This window comes from Dipodomys merriami, unplaced genomic scaffold (assembly GCF_024711535.1).
Source record: "Dipodomys merriami isolate MVZ:Mamm:240054 unplaced genomic scaffold, mDipMer1.0.p SCAF_2, whole genome shotgun sequence".
In the NCBI taxonomy this organism is placed as follows: domain Eukaryota; kingdom Metazoa; phylum Chordata; class Mammalia; order Rodentia; family Heteromyidae; genus Dipodomys; species Dipodomys merriami.
In genome coordinates, this window is record NW_027203381.1 from 47,511,769 (window position 1) to 47,533,605 (window position 21,837).

At 43.3% G+C, this 21,837-nt stretch overlaps 1 protein-coding gene across 1 annotated transcript in view; it reads right to left on the bottom strand.

Moving 5' to 3' along the window:
- Lama1 (laminin subunit alpha 1) overlaps window positions 1-16,512 on the bottom strand; it is a 155,697-nt gene extending 139,185 nt beyond the window's left edge. Inside the window, exon 1 of the mRNA XM_070028852.1 lies at window positions 16,434-16,512. Coding sequence (XP_069884953.1) covers window positions 16,434-16,512 — 79 coding nt within the window. The remainder of the gene's footprint in view (window positions 1-16,433) is intronic.
- Window positions 16,513-21,837: the final 5,325 nt, after the last annotated feature.

Sequence of the window (21,837 nt, forward strand, 5' to 3'; positions counted from 1 at the left end):
AACTCAAAATGCATGACAATCCTCAATGTAAGAATTAACTATAAAACTTATAAGAAAAACACATGGAGAAAAAAGTCTCTGTGACTCTGGGTTTGATAAAGAATTCTTAGAAGACAAAAGATAAATCCATAAAGAAACACAATGGCCCCTAAAAGAAAATTAAAGAAAACAAGATTATACCATTTTCAAATACACCATTAAGAAAAGGAAAAAGCAATGCTGGGTGCAGGTGACACATGTCTGTAATCCTAGTTACTCAGGAGGCTGAGATCTGAGGTTCATGGTTCAAAGCCAGCCCAGAGAAGACAGTGACCAGGCCCTGAGCTCAAGCCCCAAGACTGGCACAAAGGAAAGGGAAAGGGAAAAGGAAAAGGAAAAGAAAAGGGAAAAAGAAACGGAAAGGGGAAAGAAAAGGGGAAAGGAAAAGGAAAGGAAAGGGAAATCACAGACTGGGAGAAAATATTTTGAAACCATGTTTCTGATCAGAACAGATATACCCAGAAAATATTGTGTCTATCAAGTTTGTTGCTTAAAAGTTGTTTCTTTGATCTGGGCACTGGTGGCTCAGGCCTATAATCCTAGCTACTGGGCAGGCTGAGTTCTAAGAATTGTAGTTCAAAGTCAGCCCAGGCAGAAAGTCCACAAGACTCCTTTCTCCAATAAACTACTCAAAAAAGGCTGAAAGTGGCGCTGCAGCTCAATTTGTAGAGCACTAGCTTTGGGCTCAGAGACAGCACCCAGGCCCTGAGTTCAAGCCCCAAGACTGGGTAAAGAAAAAAGTCCCTTCTTTGGCCTGGTGGCTTGGCTCTTGTTGAGGAAAAGAGGAGCTGCTTTGGGATAAGGAAGTATTTTTGAAATAAAAGGTTTTGTCTTAGTTTCTTTACAAGATGGAATTAAGACACACTTCAGATTGTACAAGAAATACTATAAGGTGCAGGTATATTTTGAGATTATTTGTGTGCTGTTAATCTTATTTCAAAGTCACTTTATGGAAATACATTTTACCCTATTCAAACTAGCCAGTCACACACAGATTATGAACCTGAGTTCAATCAATCTGAGCAGAGGGGCAGGGCCTGCTGTGTTAGGGATAAATAAAGGAGCAGCCTGCCTGCTCTGTGTGCTTGCCTGCCAGATTTTTGGCTGTGTTGCTTTATTTTTGTATCTATCCTTGTGATTTCAATAGGTCTTGGAGTGCCTATTTATAACAATAGAGAAAACTTATAATTCAATCCTAAGAATACAAAAAAATCAACCTATGAATAAATATCTCATCAAAGGTATGTGAATGGCTTATACGTACATGAAAAGACGCTGTGTTTTCAGTCACTAGGGTAATGTAAATTAATGCCAGGAGATGGTACTGCAAGTCTCAGAATGCCTATCCCCAAATGTCTGTCATAGAATGTGTAGTGTTGTGAGGATGTGAATGTATATACTTGCAACTGACATGCTATGGATGACAAGGTAAAGTAATACATCCAGTTTTCATTTTTTAAATTAACATAAATTTATCTTTTGACCCCTATTTCACACCTACTCAAGAAAAATAAAACCCATGTCCACACTACAACTCAGATATGAATGTTTATGGTATCACTACCAGGTCCCACTACCAGACCAGTCAGAATGTCCAGCTGATAGATGAATAAACAATAGCAAGTATGTATACACACACAGTATCCTTCACTAAAATGAAACAAATGACTAAGCAGTTCATCATATGGCATACATGAACCTGCGACATGTTTATTATATTCAGTGAAAGAAACTGAATATAAAAACTAGGTACAACTTAGGATCCTTCCAGAAAAAGACGTAAGTGCAGACAGCAGATTATTGCTAGGGACTGGGGAAAGTTTGGCAGAAGTTACTGAGTACAAACAGAAATAGGGACACTTGGACTGGGAAGGTAGCTCAGTGGTAGAGCGCTTGCCTTGCATGCATGAGGTGAGATTCCTCAGCACCACATAAGCAGAAAAAAAAAAAAAAAGCTGGAAGTGGCGCTGTGGCTCAAGTGGTAGAGTGCTAGCCTTGAGCTGAAGAGCTGAGGGACAGCACCCAGGCCCAGAGTTTAGGCCCCATGACCGGGCCTTCCTCCCCGCCCCCCAAAAAAGAAAGAAATATGGACACTTTCTGGAACGGCTCTCCACTGGGTTGTGGTGTTGACTGTACAATACACTGAAATTACAACTGATTAATCTGTTCCCTTACAATTAGTGTGTCAGTTTATGATTATATAACTTCTACTGGAATCAAACTATTAAATCATGAAGACTCAACTTACTTTTATTACGTACAAAGTATAAAACACAGTCCATGTCCTGAAGGAGACTCATGTCAGCAGAGGGTAACCACCAAACCTCCTGCATCCAGCATGGACTTTAGCAGCAGCTAACTGCTTGGTGCTGATTCAAGAGAGCTGTCTGAGTACCCAAAAAGACAGAGGCTAAGCTGGGCACCCATCAGAGGCTCACGTTTTTCTAGATATTCAGGGGGCTAAGATCTACAGATCATGGTTTGAAGACTGCCCAAACAGGGAAGTCTGTGAGACTCTTATCTCTAATTGATCACCAAATAGCCAGAAGTGGAGCTGTGGCTCAAGTAGAGTACCAGCTTTGGATGCTATGGATGACAAGGTAAAGTAATACGTCCAGTTTTCATTTTTAAAATTAACATACAGGAGCTGGGAAGGTGGCTCAGTGGTAGAGTGCTTGCCTTGCATGCGTGAGGCCCTGGGTTCGATTCCTCAGTACCATATAAGCAGAAAAAAAAGCCGGAAGTGGTGCTGTGGCTCAAGTGGTGGAGCGCTAGCCTTGAGGTGAAGAGGTGAGGGACAGCGCCCAGGCCCAGAGTTCACGCCCACGACCGGACCCCCCCCCCAAAAAAAACAAATAAAATTAACATACATTTATCTTTTGACCCCTATTTCACTCCTACAAATTCTCTTCAAGAAAAATGAAAGCCATGTCCATACAAAGACTCAGATGTGAATGTTTATGGCATTACTACCAGGTTCATTTTACTGGATTAAGGAAGAAAAATAGAATCCACAGCTACACTTAAGTTAACAATTTTTAGGAAGGTGCTAATGTGATTCTGCCTTTTCTTTCTTTCCTATAAAAAATTCTTCTTTCTGTAAATAGGTGAGGTAGGGAAAAGGCCTGATTAATAATATGTTCAGATGATTGAGGTCCTTCTAGTGAAAAAGTTTTAAGTTCAAGCCTCAATACTGGTGTGTGTACATACGCACACAGAAACTACTGCTCTCAAATTAGGACATGCTCTAAGACTTAATTTAGATCTGTTGCTAATAAGGGTATGTGACCACTATATGTATCATACAAGTCAACATTTGAGCCCAGCTATGTGTTTGAGCCACTGGTGCCAGATAGATAGGTGAGAAGCCAATGATTATATACCTCCAACTTCCTCTGTGGGCATCATCACCCAGAAAACAGACCCTGAACCCCTTAGTTTTACACTTCTATTCCACAGTATAAAAGCTAAACTTACTTATGTCGGCTGAGAACAGTACCCAAAAGGTTGCTTCTATGCCTTACTAATTTTGATTCTTTGAGCCCTTCAAATATTATTTGGGGTATTCTTTTAATAATGAATTTGAAATGCCTGCATTTACAGAAAACAATCCTATATCCAAAACTTCAGGAGAAGCTGGACATGGTAAAATAAAGTCCATTATAATTCAGTCAATTATAATAATTAAAACTAAACCAACATAGTTAAGATACTAAAGACACAGGAGATATTGTGCTCATATTTCTGAAGAGAATAGGCCATTCTTCAATTCAGTAAAAAGTGATTTTTATCAAACACAAATCCATCTGTGACATAAATTCTGTATGCCTTTGTTCTGTTCCTGAGAAGGAGAGGATGTCTTGGACTGGAACGCCTGGAGGGGAACAGCTGTTCTCCCACTAAACAAAGTCCTTTAAACTCAGCCAGGTAGAGTTCCCTAAAAACCTCTATTTTATATGAAATATGGCAATTCAGCAAATGCTAACAAGCTAGGAAACCAATGCCAAGTCTAAAGTTATGCTCATCAGTATGCTGAATTCATACTCTTTAGGAGAGAGGGGAAGAGAGAGAAAGGAGAGAAAGAAGGGCAAGGGACCAGGGAAGGGGTAGAGGGAAAGACTCCAAGCAACAGAACCAGGAGGCCCTATACAAGGATGACACACACATTTGTGATGCGTTCAGTATTTCAGACTGACACCATTCTAGTTACAAACTGGAATCTTCTAAAATTTTGGACCTGCTCCTGCTGTCCTGTTGTGGCAGCTCCTGCTGAGGCTTTTTATGTTGCAAGCTTTTCTCCTAATTCTCCTCAGTGTTGTTTTGCTGTTTGTGAGGTGGGAGTCATGGCTGCCTGACCAATTAGCAAGGCCGCCAATCCCATCCAGATGGCTCTGAAGGCTAATGAATATTATCTCTAACCCACCACCCAAGTCAGTTTGAGAGAAACAGGTTAGAAAACTTGGAACTGCTCAGAGCCACTGGCCATTTAAGCCAACTAAACTGGTTAATGGTATACCTCATAATGCCTTCAGAAGGAAAAGAAAATGTGTGTGTGTGTGTGTGTGTGTGTGTGTGTGTGTGTGTGTGTGTGTGTGTGTTGTATCATCAGGGATGTGCACAAAGAAAACAGTTCTTATTGAGCTGGGTGGAGTTAAAAGAGAAATAATAAGCTAACTAGTAAGGAAGTTTACAGAAAACAAGTTCAGAATGTCCTCAACTTAAAACAGTTGTCAAGAAGACCAGAAGAAGAGGGTGAATGAGAACAGCTCTCCCTGGGATCACCCATCTAAGAAGGTACAGGAAAGATGAGTAGCTGGTTCAGGAGAGAAGAAGCAGCTCAGACCACCCTCGAGTCAAAGATTTTATGGCTGTTGTGGTTCATTGAAAGATGTGAGGAGAAGAGGAAAACTGCTCAAAATAATGCTCACACCTATAATCCTAGGCTGAGATCTGAGGATTGAGGTTCAAAGCAAGTCCAAGGAGAAAAGTTGGTGAGACTCTTATCTTCACTTACTTACCAAAATCCAGAAGTGAAGTTGTGGCTCAAGTGGTAGAGCACTAAACTTGATTTAAAAAATCCAAGGGACAGTGCCCAGGCCCTGAGTTCAATCCCTAGTTACCCAGTATACTGCCACCCAAAAAGCTATCTGATCAATTTTGGTGGAGTGAACCAACCCAGAACTTATCTCAAAACATAAGGAACTCTAAGAGTCATATTTTATCAGAAGTATTTTTTAAAGCAAGAAGTCAGCAAGTGACAAAGTCAGCAAGGCAAGACTGCAAGTGTGATCATTGAAACACTGGAACACAGAGCAAGTGCTACACAAGATCATAAAGAAGGAGCAGACTTTTTCCCAGAAACTCCTCTGGCCCTGTGCGTGACTTTCCTCACACACAGCTGTGAGTGACAGATTATTCACACTTCACCAAGGGGGAGGAACCCCATGCAGACATGATGCAAACAATCTTCCTTGTCTGTTATGTTCAAACTCTAGACTACTAAGGAGATCAATGCCCTGACTTGTACCCTACAGGCAAATGTGGGATTGCTGCAAGGTCTGCCTGCCTGTGCCTGGCTTGGTGCTTCTGTGTAATTATACCACTTCATTGCAAATCTACTGAGTAGTTCTGGCTATAGAGTAGAATTACCTAGAGAGCATCTTCTACATGCAAATGACTAGACCCCACCACAGACCAAATAAATTATAATCCCTGGGATTAGAACCTGGGCGCTGATGTTACTAAAGTCTTAGGTGCATCCAGGAGGGGGACTTTGTGTACCACTATGTGAATATACTCTCCTGGTACAAGAGCCAGCCAAAAAGGCAATCTCTGTGGTCTTCCAGGAAGAAAGGAAGCCTAAGAGGAGGAGGGCCTGGGCACCAGCCACCAGAGCTGTCTGGGACTGAAGCTCACCCTACAAGCCCAGAATTATAGCCTCAGGAATATACAGGCTCTCCACTTCAATCCTGGCTCTATGACCTGCACTATTCACTTCACTGTGAACTTAAATAGAATATAAGCAGGAAAAAAATGCAGGTGTTAACTTGACTCACTGGAACTTTAATCCCTCAATCCTTTCCTGGAGCATTATGCATTATGAAGAAAATTATTGGTGATGTATATACATTTCTCAGTTTCTTGAACTTCATATACAAATCCATCCAGAATGTCAAGAAAGGCTATGGAGCCTCGAGATTCACAGCAAGGCAAGAAGCTGAGAACAGGGTCTTTGAGATGCACTTCCTCTTGCAGCTCCCACATTTGCGCCAGCTTGGCTATGTGAATGAGTAGATAACAGGCAGGCTTTGAAAAAAAAAACAGGAATGGAAATAGACATGACAACACAATCCTACAGGAAAAACCATTCCTCTTGCCAAAAAGACATTACCTGTTTCAAAAGCTTATTCCTGGCAAAATGGGCCACATCTATCATCTCAGTTACTCTGAAAGGTGGAACAGGAGGATCAGGTGTTTTGAGACCAGCTCGGGAAACACAGCAAAAATGCATTCAAAAACACAAACAAACAAACATGTTCATTTCCTTAAAGAAATGCAAACTCACTTGGAGCTGGTGGCTCATGTCTGTAAACCTAGCATCTTATGCAGGAGGCCAAGATCTTAGAATCAAAATTCAAAGCCAGCCTGAGCAGAAAAGATCATGAGACTATGATCTTCAATTAACCAAAAGCTGAAAGTAGAGGTGTGGCTCAAGTGGTAGAGTGCAAGTGCCTAGCAAAAGCACAAGACCTTGAATTCAAGCCTCAATACTAGCGCACACACACACACACACACACACACAAGAAATGCAGACTCAGCTTGCAAAGACACGTCACCTGTCATATTTCTAAGTCTCTACTCTAAACTTCTAGAATGAACAAAAGTATGCCATGAACATACGTGGGATATAAAGAATTGGGGATACTGTTTTGGGTAAAAATAAAAATACATCACAGTTTGAAATGCAAAAGGAAAGCTGACAGAATAGGCTAGGGTTTCTGAGGGACTTGGAAAGAGTGCTAGCAAGCATCCAGGACACAGCCACAGAAACAGAGTCAGCAGAGTGGAAGAAATAGCTTTGGAAACAAGCACTTAAACCAAACAGAAAAAGAATTTTATTTTTATTTTATTTGCAGTTTGAACTCAGGGCTTTGTGTTTCTTGCTTGGTTTGATTGCTCCGAGTTGGTGCTCTATCACTTGCACTATGCCTCTGCCTAGCATTTTGCTGCTTATTTTGGTGATAAAATCTTGAAGACTTGCCAGGCACCGGTAGCTCATGCCTGCAATCTTAGCTGGTCAGAAGGCTGAGATCTGAGATCAGGGTTCAAAGCTAGCCTGGGCAGGAAAAGTCCATGAGACTCTTATCTCCAATAAAACACTCAGAAAACCAGAAGTGGCACTATGGCTCAAGTGGTAGAGCACTAGTCTTGAACTGAAGAGCTGAGGGACAGCGCCCAGGCAGAGTTCAAGCCCCCAGGCCCAGAGTTCAAGCCCCACAACCAACAAAAATAAATAAATCTTGGAGACTACCCAGGCTGACTTCAAACTGTGATCCTCTGGATCTCAGCCTCTTAAGTAACTAAGATGACAGGCAGGAGCTACTGGTGGCCAGACAGAGTAAGGATTATTGAAATACAGATTCTAGATTCTACCTTGCCCAACTGCTAACAATCCTCTTGGGTCTTACAAAGTCTGGGAAATTGGAAGACCTGTTGCTCGGTCAGGACCAAAAGCTGGGTTTGCTACACAGAAAGTAGGTAAGGTTTTTATGGTTGCTAAGACATGCCAGCCACCTCTGGAGATTTCTGTAGCTTTACAGCAGTTCCAAACTGTTTGCTGCAAGATGTTTTTGGAGCTCTAGCTTTGTTCTGTCTGGATGTTTTGTTCAAGAGTAGATAGACATCTGGCCTGATACTGGTAGCTCATGCCTATAATCCTAGTTACTAAGAAGCTGAGATTTAAGAATCATAGGTGAAGGCAGCCCAGGCAGACTAATTCCAGGACCTTTATCTCCAATGAACCAGCAAAAAGGTGGGAGTAAAAGTATGGCTCAAATGGTAGAGAGACAATTGTGTGTAAAAAAAAAAGCAAAATGAGAACACAAAGGCCTGAGTTCAAGACCCAGTATTAATGCATGTGTACACACACACACACACACACACACACACACACACACACACTCAGAAACACATAAAAAACATTAAAAAGTAGAAATCCTGTCAGATCTAATATGTAAGAATCTCCAATGAACTCTCCTTCCTCTTCAAATGCATTCAAAACTTACCAGCCTCTCATATGTGAGGGACTGGCTTCAACCATAGAACCTGAAAATACCTCAATTCAAGAGATTAATCTGCCCTTCCAGAGCTCTGGCTGGAACAATTGGAACTGTGAAGCGTCACCCCTAACACCAGCACTGCCCTCCAACATCCTGGAACCTCACACATCATTGCCATTTCTGCTGGCGTGGTCAAACAAACTCAAACTTTAATTGGATTTGATGTCCACCAAGGCAGGATTCATTCTAAGTAGGCAACTGGAATTTGCTTAGTTTAAGGCTAAGGTCTCATCTGCCTAGTGTGCCCCATGTGGAGCTGTTCCTATTACTGTCCCCTTTTTAAGCAATAAGAATCTGAGAAATGTTTAACAAACCACGTGCCTCCTGCTGACATAGTCATTCTCTGACCTCCTGCCATCATAGTCATTCTCTGACCATCAGTCTTTTCCTCTTATCTCGTTCTCCCTCAGAAGTCTGTAGAAGTTACAATCCCATCACATCAATGATCAGGACCCAGGTCCCGCACCAGCACCAGCACTCTTACCTATGTGCTAAGAAATGCTGGGAAACGAGGATTTAATCTTTGAGAAAAATGCCTTTTTCCCCCCTAAACTGGCTGATGGTCTTCTGAACAAGTCATCCAAGAGGACAACTCTGAGTAGGTGGGAATCAGTTTATCACAGAAGCCCAGTGCAACTTCAGAAAGGAGGCAGTTGACACAGGCCATGGTAACAAGTAAGCCTGAGGCAATGAGCTGCAGACTATGCATGTGTGGCCACTCAAGTTTTAGGTAGGAATTGGGATACATCTCAGGTGCAGGGATCACATCAAAATCCAGGACTGCAAGTCAGCTCTGCAGAGGGACAGGATTTGCAATAGAAGTAGAAACAGTGGATAGAGAAAGGGGATAAAAGCTGGTGGCTAGACTGAATTGGGAGGGATTGGGAGGGGGGAACACCTTGGCAAATTGCTAAGAGCTGGAACTCCATGACACAGAGGGGCAAAAGGTTGATGCACTATTTCAGCAGTGTTAGTCTAACTGCAGTGTTGAGAAGTTGAATGAAAGGCACTAGCTAACCCAGAAACCTGGGTTTGCTTGTTTGTTGGTATTGTTTTTGCTTTTCTTTGTGTGTGTGTGTGTGTGTGTGCGCGCATGCGTGCACGCACACGCGTGTGAAAGAGAGAGAGAGAGAGAGAGAGAGAGAGAGAGAGAGAGAGAGAGAGAGAGAGAGAGAGAGAGAGAGACCGAGTCTATGTGCCTGTGTGCCAGTAGTGGGGCTTGAATTCAGGACCTCACGCTCTTCCCTGGCTTTTTCACTCATGGTCAGTAATCTACCACTTGAACCACACCTCTACTTCCATAAAGGCCAGTTTAGAGCCATTGGATGATTGTGGTGATTTGGATAGCCAGTGACCACTTCTTAATGGCACAGAAACAAAACAAAATGAAATGACTCCTGAAAGAAAGACACAAAAATTCGAAGAGACAGCCTGAGATACTGAGGTAACCAGTTTTTGTAGGTAAGAGTCTATCATTACCAAAAACTTGGTAGACATTTAGGTGGGTAGTATTTAATAGTCAACGTGGTGGGTGTAATTTCTAAATCTCTCTCTTTTTAAAAAAGTAACACTAAAACCACTTGATTTAAATATCTTCTTTAAACATCTTTACTATTGCAGAGCATTTCCTGAGGTTCTAGCAGGAAATTACAGACCCAGGGAACAAAACTCAGGAAATACTTTGGGGAATGAGCAAAGATGGCACTTTCCATAAATACCCACTGATCTAAATTTGACATTCCCACCAGCAATATAGGAGGTTCTCTGGCACAAGAATTGAAGGCATATGGCTGCTGGGTCAATAGATCAAACTTCAAAGATAACTTTTGGACTGGAGAGATTCAAACTTCAAATGACTGTTTTAAGGGGAAAAAATGTGTGTGCACACGTGCGTGCACACCCCCCCGCGCACTTGTGCGCATGCACGTACGCGTGCGCTCACACACACACACACACTGAAATTACACTCCTGATGGGGTGGTAGCATTTGCAAGCCACCATTTCTGAATTAACACTTTGAGACAAATGCTTACACAGACAAGAATGCTCTCTACCACACTCCACACTGCCTCCATTGTCTGCCGCCCCCAGCACTCCCCTCCCCAGGAGAACTGGGAACAAGTTAACCCAAGAAAAGTGCTCCTGACCCAGCCTTGAGAAAACAAAGATGCCAGTAGAAAGATTCAGAGCTATTCTTAAATCATTACCCTAGGACCTGCCTGTCACCCTCAGTTATAATGGACAAGAAAAGCAACGAAGCCAGCTAGCCCTGGTATTTTATGCTGAAACAGTGCCCTCACAGGCATGCTCCAACAGAACCGAAGTTCATGACCTTAACTAAATTACTTCTATGAAGGGGGTTTGCTCCTCACTAATTGTGCAATGCATTGGCTTATTCTATTGTCCTTGGATGCGTTATTAGCATTTTAGAAAAAAAAGTCAAAGAACTATTTTCAATTAGGTCAATAAGCTATATCCCTCTTTCTTAGATTAGAACTTAGAACTTCATCTTGTTCACTCAATCATTTCTCAGGAATGAAACTTCAAACTTCAGCTAAAGGTTCAGTTCCAGTATTCTGGCTGGTTACTTCCAGTTAATGAGAAAATGCTTCTTAAAAACTAAGTTTTTCTGTGAATTTTTAAGTTTTTTGTAAATAATACTAGTAAACTTATTAAAGTATTCTATTTTTTATATTTTTTAACTTTTATTGTAAGAGGGGTTACAGTTATATATATATATATATATAAGGTAATGAGTACATTTCTTTACTATCAGTGTTACCCCCTCTCATTTTTTTCCTGCTTTCCCTCCCCCCAAAGTATTCTAAACATCAAACAGCTATTTTCAAACTTGATTTCTTATATCATGTATGTATATGTATATATGTATATATGTGTTGTACATAGGCTAAAATAGTTTACTGATACTTCAATAAACAATGCTTCTAGGAATAGTGTAAATCAGTGATGTCGTTTTCAAATTGGAAAGATACACTGCTCTGATAATATATTTTTGTCCAATTTCTATTTAGAAGAGACAAATTGAAAGATGGAAAGTACATAAATTTACTAGATGACATTTTAATACCTGCACAAGGTACACACATCTCTGGGCATCTTGTTTTATTGGGAGATAACCAGTACCTCTCTGGTAATTACTAGAAAGGAGTGCTCATAAATAACTTGCATTTAAAAGTTCCAGGAAAAAACATCACTAGAAGGGTACCTAAGAAATGGAATGCAGTGGCTGCCTCAAAACAGAGTGACAAAATCAAGTTTTAACTACTTTTTTCTGTATCCTCTTTAGTGCCTTTTGAACTTCATCTTGTGGACATGGATAACCTGTATAAAATATCCTTACAGTTACTCAATTCCTAAATAAAGATAATCAATACCTATTTATTCCAACAATGCTAAATAGAAGCTATTAGCCTGAGCTAGGTGAGACAGTAATGGAGCTGAGCCTATCACCAATACCAAGAAAAACACACAAAAAATAGCATTAATGGAAAGGGAGAGAGGCTAACCAATATGGCAGCATCTAGATAGCTAGGAAGGGTTTCTAGAGTGTTAAATCTCAAAGGAGAGACTGATCCAACTCTATAGCTCATGTGTCTGGAAACATAGTTGGCTATGAGCAGGTACAGGTGTGCCCACCAGAAGGACCTCACTTCTAAAAGCAGGCAAAGAAGGATCCCTGCCTCTGGAGTTACCCTAATGTGGTGCAGTGAGACATTGTCACCTATGTGTATTTTACAAAGGGAGGGACTGAGGACACTATTAAGGCCATAGGGTGGGCCCAGGAAAAGACACATGGAATGCAAGGGTATATCCACACCATGCAAGGAGACTGCTTGCATAGACACAAAGGAAGAAAAGTAAATGGAATCAGGAATGCTAAGTAATTTGACTAGGAAATGAGAATTTTAGAGAAGGTTAGGAGTGGTTCTCAGGATGATCTTTCTAGAAAAGTCAGTGGTGGTAGAGCTGAGGAGGAAGGAAATACTTCTTAGAGGTGAACAAACTGAGCCACTGTCACAGCTAATCAAAATGGCATGTCTGAGCATTTGAGCCCAAATCCAGACCCCAGCTGGGAAGGTGGCTCAATGGTAGAGTGCTTGCCTAGCATGCATGAGGCCCTGGGTTTGATTCCTCAGTACCACATATACAGAAAAAGCTGGAAGTAGCACTGTGGCACTAGTGGTAGAGTGCTAGTCTTGAGCAAAAGACGCTCAGGGACAGAGCCTAAGCCCTTAGTTCAAGCCCCAGGACTGGCAAAAACAACAAAAAACAAAAAAACAAATCCAGACCCCAAATTTTGACTATGAGGTCCAGAGAACAGTTATAGAAACGGGCCGAATACTAATTTATTATTTTATGTAGAACTATGTTCTTTTTATGTTATTTTATGTAGAACATAGTTCTACATAAAATAATAAATTAGTTCTACATAAATAATAAATTAGTTCTACATAAAATAATAAATTAGTATTATTATAAGCATCATTAGATATGTATAAATAATGTTTCCTGTGGGGCTGTGTACTAAAACATTTTCTCTATATTAACTCATTTTATTTACTACCTATAAAATTAAAGCATAGAGAGGTTAAGTAACTTTTCTGATTTCCTGCAGCTGGGAAAGCCAGAGAATTAGACACCTGAAGACTGAAAATATATATGTGTCGCTTCCCTATAAAAATGTACTACAGACAATACTGATTATTCATAGGACTTTGTGAATTAGTTATTATTAAATGGTAAGATATTTCAAGTATCATGATTAGCTTGAAATAAGTAGTCACATAAGTATCTTACCACCCTAGTAAGGAGATGTGATTCTAAAGCACAGTATATGTGTTTGCTTCACATCCTTTTTGTCTCTGGGTTCTCAGTTGCACTAGATGAGCTACAGGTAAAAGCTTTAGAAGGAAACAGCTCACAAAGTTTGGAGTACATAGGAGGTAGGCAGTGAGTGATGTTTTAATCATACATATCCTTCTTTCCAAACATTAAATTTTAAATTAGTCTTTACTTGGAGCGTAATGACAGAAAAGAAAAAGACACCTTGGAAATCCATTCAGAAACACACTTTTCTGTGAAGTACTAGGGCTTGAACTCAAGAACTTGCTTAGCTAGCCCTTTACCACTTGATCCATGACTCCATCCCAGGTTTTTACTGGTTAATTGGAAATGGAATTTTTCAGACTTTTCTAACTCACTTTCAACCTCAAACATGCAGATTGTCTCAGGCTCCTGAGTAGCTAGGATTAGAGGTGTGAACCACCAGCCCCCAGCTCACACTCCCTACATTTTCAACACTTTTGAGAATAAAGTAAATACCCTTCTAATCAGGTGTTTTTTTATACTTGTAATTGTCCTTTTTAAAAATGAGAATAAACAGCAAATACGCCTGAGATAGGAACTGAAGAACTGATCATGAACTACTATGCAGAGACTGTAAATCTATGTATTTGTCAGCTATGAGTTTAACGCAGTAAGTTTAAAGACACTGTTTTTGAGCCCAAGGCCTAATACACACTAGGCAAGTACTCTAACACTTGAATCACACCCCTAGTCCTGTAAACACAACACTTGTCTGTGTTTAAGAATAGCTCCCCTTACAAAGGTCCCAGATCCTGTAAATTGTAAATCAATCCAGCAAGGCAAGGCTGCAAAAAGAAAGAGGTTCTAATAATCTCAATGTTGTTAGATAATGCTGGGTTTCATAGATACAATCACTATGTCAGGTGTCTTGGGTCACCGTTCAGACCAAGCTACTCAGGAGACTGAGGCTAAAGAATAATTTGAGTCCAGAAGTTAGGGACCAGCCTGGGCAATGTAGCAGGACCTAGGCTGGCTATCTTTATCACATATATATGTATGTATGTATATATATATATATATATATATATATATGTAATCTGTATATGCATATACTATATACATATACACATATAAATCATCAGCATGCCAGACAAACTCAGCAGATAATCTGCAAGTCAGAATAATTTCATGACTAATACTATATAAGAAGATAAAAACTATGACAGTCACTGGTGGCTAACTCTTATAATCCTAGCTACTCAGGGGGCTGAGACCTGAGGATCACAGTTCAAAACCAACCTGAGCAAGACAAAAGGAGGTACTTGTCTCCAATTCACCAGCAAAATGCCCAGAGTGGGGCTATGTTCAAGTGGTAGAGTGCCAGCTTTGAGTGGAAAAGCTAAGGGACAGTGCTCAGGCCCCGAGTTCAAGCTCCAGTCCTGGCACACACACACACACACACACACACACACACACACACACACACACACACACACACACACACACACACACACACACACACACACACACACACATCAAATTTTTTTTAAAAAACTACTTCTTTAAAAACCAAAGGTTCCTCAAAGATGGACTTTAGGCATGGACTGATGGACAGGGTGTGGACTGACAAATCTGAAATGGATGCGAAAGATTCAAAAGCAGCTGCCCTGGGTGCTTTTCCTGCAGCTTCTCAAAGCAGGAAAACCCCTATATTGTCCACTTTCTCCAAACACCATTCACCAGGCCCAGGCCAAGTGCAGATTCCCCTGAGGCTCCGGAAACTCTCAGGGATCTCTCCTCAGCCTCCGACTTTCCATTTCGTGGAACAATGAGCAGAGGCAAACTCAAGGGAGATTTGGGTAACTTTCAGCAACCCGAAGGACAGGGGCCTGGGCTCTCAGAATCCAGGACTTCCCTCCATTCGGTGCCTGATAACTATGCAAATTCCCTCTGCGCCAGCCCGGCTCCGCGGCCAGCCCGGCTCCCCGGCCAGCCCCGCTCCCCGGCCAGCCCGGCTCCCCGGCCAGCCCCGCTCCCCGGCCAGCCCGGCTCCGCGCAGCGCCGCCGCGCCGCGGTTCCCAGCTGCGCCTCCGCCCGCGGCAGCGCCGCCAACCCGGAGGACTGGAATGAATGGGGCCGTCGCGCGCCTGCGCAGCCCCCAGCTCAGCTCCAAGCCCAGGCTCATTTTTTTCCCACGACGGTATTGTGGATTCCGCCTCCTGCTTCTGACCTGCATAGTTCTTTAAAGGAAATGTGTTTATGGGAAAATACACCCGACATCACATGTTGCACGTATCAAGAAACTTTCTGCAAAGATTTCTGAACGCCTAGCCAACAAGAAGCGGCTGTGGGCGGCGTGGGGATGGACATTATCCTGCGGGGAGGGGGGTTGGAGAAAAGAGTGGGGCAGGGGGCTTTGTCCTGGAGTGGACATCCACTTCAGACTCACTTTGAGCCTCTTTTCTGCAACCTCGCGCCGTCCTCGCACCGCGAACCCCAGCGCGCACCGGGCGCTCTTTTTCCCGCCACCATCCCCGCGCCACCTCCCGCCCCTCCCCGGCGATGGAAACACGCGTGGCTTTGGTCACCTCGGGGACAGCACAAAGAGCACGGTGTGGGCAGCGCGTCGGTGCCCGGTGCCCCGGATGTCACAGGCCGGGCTGGGCAGTCCCGCGCGGCCCTTCCCACCGCCGGCTCTCCGCGCTGGCCCACCCGAGCGCCCCGAGGAGCCCGCCTTTCCCGGCCTCCAGGGCCGCGCCACCCACCGCAGGACAATCAGGAGAACTTTCCATTCACCCGCGCCCGGCCTGCAGCGGGGTCTCAGCAACCCGGCTGCATCACCACCACCACTCCCCCGCAGCCCCGGAACCCAAAGCCCGGTGCAAAAGAGTGGGCGATCCCCTCCTCACACCCCCAACGCCCCACTGTCGCCACCCCACCACCGCTCGCTTCGACGGCGCTCTGGGATCCTAGGTTCCGCAGAAGCTACAAAGTGGGAAGAAGTGCTCCGCGAACCACGCACAGCTGCCGCCGGCATCGGCCGGGGGAGTGGCGGCCCGGGTCACCTCGGCGGCCGGCAGGGCGCGCGCCGGACACCCACGTGTCGGATGCTGGGAGTCTGAGCTGAACCAGGATGCGTGCACCCGTGCAGCGCCTCCCAAAGCGCCCGGCCTTGTCCCTCGGGGCCGGCGCCCGCCCAGGAGGAGGATTCGGGGGCGCGAGGCTCACCTCTCTGGTGGCCCTGCACCGAGGCCCAGAACAGCGAGGCCAGGAGCGCGACCCGCGCGCCACCGCCACGGCCGTGCATGTCGCCGCCGCCGCGCTCCGTACGCTCCGGGGAAGAAGCTGCGTCCGCGCGCCGCCGGGAGCTCCGCAAACCGGCGCTCGCCCGGTGCCCGGCGCGTCTGAGCTTCCCCGCCCCGCGGTCGCGCGGCGCGCGCTGGCCCCTCGGACACACCCCCGCCGACCTCCGCCCGCCCCTCCCCTCTCCTCGCCCTTCCCCTTCCTCCGCTCCCCCTCCCCCTCCCCGCCCGCCACCCAGACCCCTCCCCCGGAGGACCCGCGATCCAGAGCGCTTCAGGGTCCAGGCACTGTGACCCCGGCTTAGGGGACGGGGCGGGGGCCGGAGAAAGCGAGATGAGGAAAGACCACCTTCTGCCGAGCTCGACCTCGGCCGGCCCGTGGATTCCGAGGGAGGAAGTATTTGCCCCGATGACCCGGCCTGCCCCTCAGAGTCCATTCAGCCACCGCAGGGCCTCAGGCCCGGGCCGGGCCGGGACTGCGCCCCAGACACAACCCAGGCTCCTGGTCCCGGACCCGGACCCGGACCCACACCCTCTCCCAGGCCCTGGCGCACTCGCCAGAGCATGCTGGCCTCGTTTTTTTGTTTTTTGTTTTTTGTTCTTCTGAAAATGAGTTGTGACTTGTTCCCCACTTGGTTTGCCTACAGAGGTAAAAAGGGTCACTTGGACTTGAGTGATCCTTACGATCATGGAAAGAGAACTTGAGAGTTCAGTGCGTCTTCCTTCCTTCCTTCCTTCCTTCCTTCCTTCCTTCCTTCCTTCCTTCCTTCCTTCCTTCCTTCCTTCCTTCCTCCCTCCCTCCATCCCTTCCTTGCTTCCTTGCTTCCCACCCTCTCTCTTTCCTCTTTACAGAATTTTGCATTTCCTCTGATTTTTCCTAGCAAAAGTATTTATAAGACTGCAGCCCTCACATTTTCGCACTACAAGTAAGCAAGATGGAAAATCGATCCCAAACTATTTTGTCTTTTGTTGTTGTAGTTGCTTGATAGGAAATAATTTTATCTTAGTGACATGAAACAATCCCACCAATTCAGTTTTTTCTAAGCCCACATCTTAAACCACTTTAATGGACAAAATTTAACTATAATATTTAGCTATGGTTTTAAACAGCATAAAAGTATAGAACTGTGGAGTCTGGTCTCTTTAAAAAAAAAAAAAAAGGAGGTACCATAGCTACCTTATAGTACTCCCCACAGTATTAAATTGAAAATATAGACTTTTTAAATTAAGAAAAAACAAATACAGGGATGGGAAGGTGGCTCAGTAGTAGAACGCTTGCCTTGCATATATGAGGCCCTGGGTTCGATTCCTCAGCACCTCATAAGCAGAAAAAAAAAAGCTGGAAGTGGCACTGTGGCTCAAGTGGTAGAGTGCTAGCCTTGAGCTGAAGAGCTGAGGGACAGCGCCCAGGCCCAGAGTTCAGGCCCACGACCGGACCCCCCCCCCAAAAAAAATAAATAAAATTAATAACAGTTAATTACAGAATTGTATTTGGACAATGAAGTAGCTCTCCATGCACACATTACCTTTATGTATCTTTTAGCATCTCTTACAGTGTTGTTGTTTTTTTGTAATAATTCTATAGGCAGAAGGTTCCCCTTGAGTAAGAGATGAGGAAGTGACTTAAGGAGCTGGAGTTCCCAGTATTAGCAAATGTCCAGCCCAGAGTTGGAGGCCAGCATCCTCTAAACCACCAGGATGAAGTCTAGGGGGAAGAAATCAAAGGCAAAAGGGAAGGATCTTTGGGGTGGGCAATTTGCCCGTAACCTAAGTTTCTAGACATCCTGACTGGAGGTCAGACCTTGTCTTTGGCCTGCAAACAGGGATCTCAAGCTAGTGATTTCAAGGGAAGCTAGCAATCAGTGTATTTGGAGACAGAATAGGGGCTATCAGATGTTATAAGTTGCCGTTTATCACTGCTCAAAATAAAGCAGAGTTAGCAGAAGAGAAAGCCAATCTAGTGAACAAATCACAATTGTACATGTCTAGGACAAAGTACAAATATTTCTACTTTTTAATCTGCTGGGAAAATATCTAAATTACCTATACCACCATGGGAGGTATTCACAGTTATAAGAATAAACTAATACTTGTCTTTTTTTATGAGCACATACAAGCTCAGCTCATATATGCTGAAGATGGCTCACTCAGGGGCTCTGTCTCTTCTATCTATTGAAACTCAGATGTGATTCTACCTTGAAATTCCTGCCCCATAGCTCTGGACCACTCCTAGAAGATTGGGAATCAGCAAGCTGGAAGGAAAGTGCCTAATACTATTTAAAAGGTTCCTTGCTTCCTGGACTGTATTACAGCTGAAAGATAGAAAACAGAATCTAATACAAGCTACTTTGTTTCATAGTCCTTTGTAGAGGCCACCTAGCCTTACTTTACTATATCTCATACCGGAATGGCCAAGCCCTCCCTGTACTTAATAAAAATAAATCACCAACAAAAATAAATCATCAGCTGGGAAGGTGACTCAGTGGTAGAGTGCTTGTCTCGCGTGCATGAAGCCCTGGGTTCGACTCCTCAGCAGCACATAAACAGGAAAAGCCAGAAGTGGCACTGTGGCTCAAGTGGTAGAGCACTAGCCTTGAGCTAAAGAGCTGAAGGACAGCACCCAGTCCCAAAGTTCAAGTCCCACGACTGACTAAATAAATAAATAAATAAATAAATAAATAAATAAATAAATCATAGCTTTCCAGTAGTGAATCTCCTTTAATCTCAAAATCAGAAATGTATTAAGCTTAATTAATTAATGAAGTAGCTATTCCACAAAATTTGATTTCAAAAGAAATGAAATACCTTGAAAGGGAATCTTATCCCAGCTATGTTCCAGGTCTGGATCAAATGTTTCCTGCTAATTCATTTTGAATTTCCCCACTTTAAATGATTATTGTTGTATTATTTTATTCCAACATTTTTATTAGCATCAACTACAATTAATTAGCTGTAGAAGGGCTTTTATTTAGTTATGCTCATATATGCATTCTTATTGTGATCAGACTTACTACTTCTATCACTTTCCCTCATCTCCTCCCCCTTCCCAAACCAACTCAACAACTCTGTGTGTGTGTGTGTGTGTGTGTGTGTGTGTGTGTGTGTGTGTGTGCCTGTACTAAGGCTTGAACTCAGAGCCTAGGCACTGGCCCTTAGCTCTTTCACTCAGTGCTGGTATATTACCATTGAGTCACAGCTCTACGGCCTCCTTTTTTGGTTGATTAATTGGAGATAAGAGTCTCAGGGACTTTCTTGCCCAGGCTGGCTTCAAACCTCAATCCTCAGATCTCAGCCTCCTTAGAATTATGGGTATGAACCACTAGTCCACAGCTCTTAACAACCTTGTTTTTCCCCTTTTCACATGCTAACATAAACTATTGTGACCATATTCACCCTCCTTTACGCACTTCAAATTATTTTTGATTTATATGATATGATCTTATTTCAGTAGCTCTTACAAGATTTTTCTCTATCTGGGCTCCTATGACTGTTCCCTGCATTAGGAAAGATCCATGAGCCAGGCGCCCGTGGTTCACGCCTGTAAGCCTAGCTACTCAGGAGGCTGAGATCTGAGGTCTGTGGTTCAAAGCCAGCCTGGGCAGGAAAGTCCCTGAGACTCTAATCTCTTAATTAGCCACCAGAAAACTGGAGGTGGTGCTAGTGTTTAGAGCACTAGCCTTGAGCTGAAGAGCTCAGAGACAGCACCCAGGCCCCACAACTGACAAAAAAAAAAAAAAGGAAGATCCATGACTGTTTTATACCTTTTTCAATGTTAGATCTATTTTAACCCTCAAAATCTCATTGCTACCATTTATTTATAAGAGTATGGAGCCACATAAATGTAAATACAATTGATATCAGCAGGCTCACAGCCCTTCCTGGTCCAGAACTGCCTTATCTAATGAGAACACTGCTCATCCTTGCATTTAGGTCTTTTCCTTTGACAACATTTCTTAGATGCTTCCTTAAAGATAAGTCAGAGCTTCTCCATTGTACTGGACATCTTTGGGATTGTCTAACCACTTGCTCACATGCTTTCTGACAATTACCTTTCTGTAGCAGTGGTCTCAAGAAGAATGCCCTGTTTGTATAATTTCACTTTGCCACACCCCAGCCACCATTCTTAGTGGCTTGAACAATCACAGTCATTATCTAGACCTTTGTTTAAGACAAGATTACCAAGACTCAGTAACATTTTGGCTTTACAAAGCTTACGTATATCTACTATGCCAAGAAACTATCATCGTTAGCTATAGTAAGTCTGTATCCCTTTAAATTGAGTCCTAATATACATTTATAAATATTAATATGCTTACCTTCCCTTAATGGTTGTAGAAAATGCTGAATATCAACAGTTCTCTGATGCTTGATTCTTTCTTAAGGGACTTAAGAGTATTTTATATTTACATATCTAAATTTCCAGTGGATAATGTACAAAATGCTCTTAAGTAGACTTTAACAAGGATTTCATGCAAGTAAAAACAAAGGAATAAAATGCAGGAATCAACTTGCCCGTGACAAATTCTAGCTCCCACATTGACTTGACTGTACATGTTTGAGTTTTTTCGCCTCAGTTTCCTCATCTGTGTAGCACAGGGATAAAGACAAATAGCAAGAAGTGAAAAATAAATGACATTGTGAATATAAAATCCTTAGCACGGTGTAAGCATTCAGTAGTGAGTCCCTTCTGTTGCCTGCTCGCTCATCACCAGCATAGACAGGGAAGCAATGCAGAACAGGGATCTGACACTGCCATGGAGAATAATTCAGGTGAGTGGATTTGGTAGCACATGGTTCTAAAAAGCAGATGGACACAGGAAAAAGACAAACTGCCATCTGCCTTTTTATCTTAAAAAGGAAGAAGCCCGGACATCTAGAGGAGAAAGAAGCTAGGAACGAATGTCTCTCTGGAAGCCAAATAGTAGACAGAGATTACAATAAAATAGCAACCAGCTAAATTAAGAATTAAGAAGACTTTTTTAAGAAAAAAAAATTGGCAGAGAATTGGTCATTTGGTAACTTGGCAAGGGTGTTTTTCTTTTATAGAGGAAGAGGAAGCCAAATTGTAGGGGCTAGAAGACAGCTGTTCAAAGGGACATGTAAACAGCATTTGTCCCCTTGACTCTGCAGGACATGCCTGCCTGCTGGGTGTCAGGAACAATAAAACCCTTCAACAAGAAAGTTAGACTGGGAAATCAAAGCTTGCTACAGTAGCAATGCATAATAAATTTATACCTGGACACCAATTTCCTGAATCATATATATTTAGGAAGATGTCTCAATATCATTCACCATTACATTATCTTACCTGCTGTATTTTGGGGAAGATG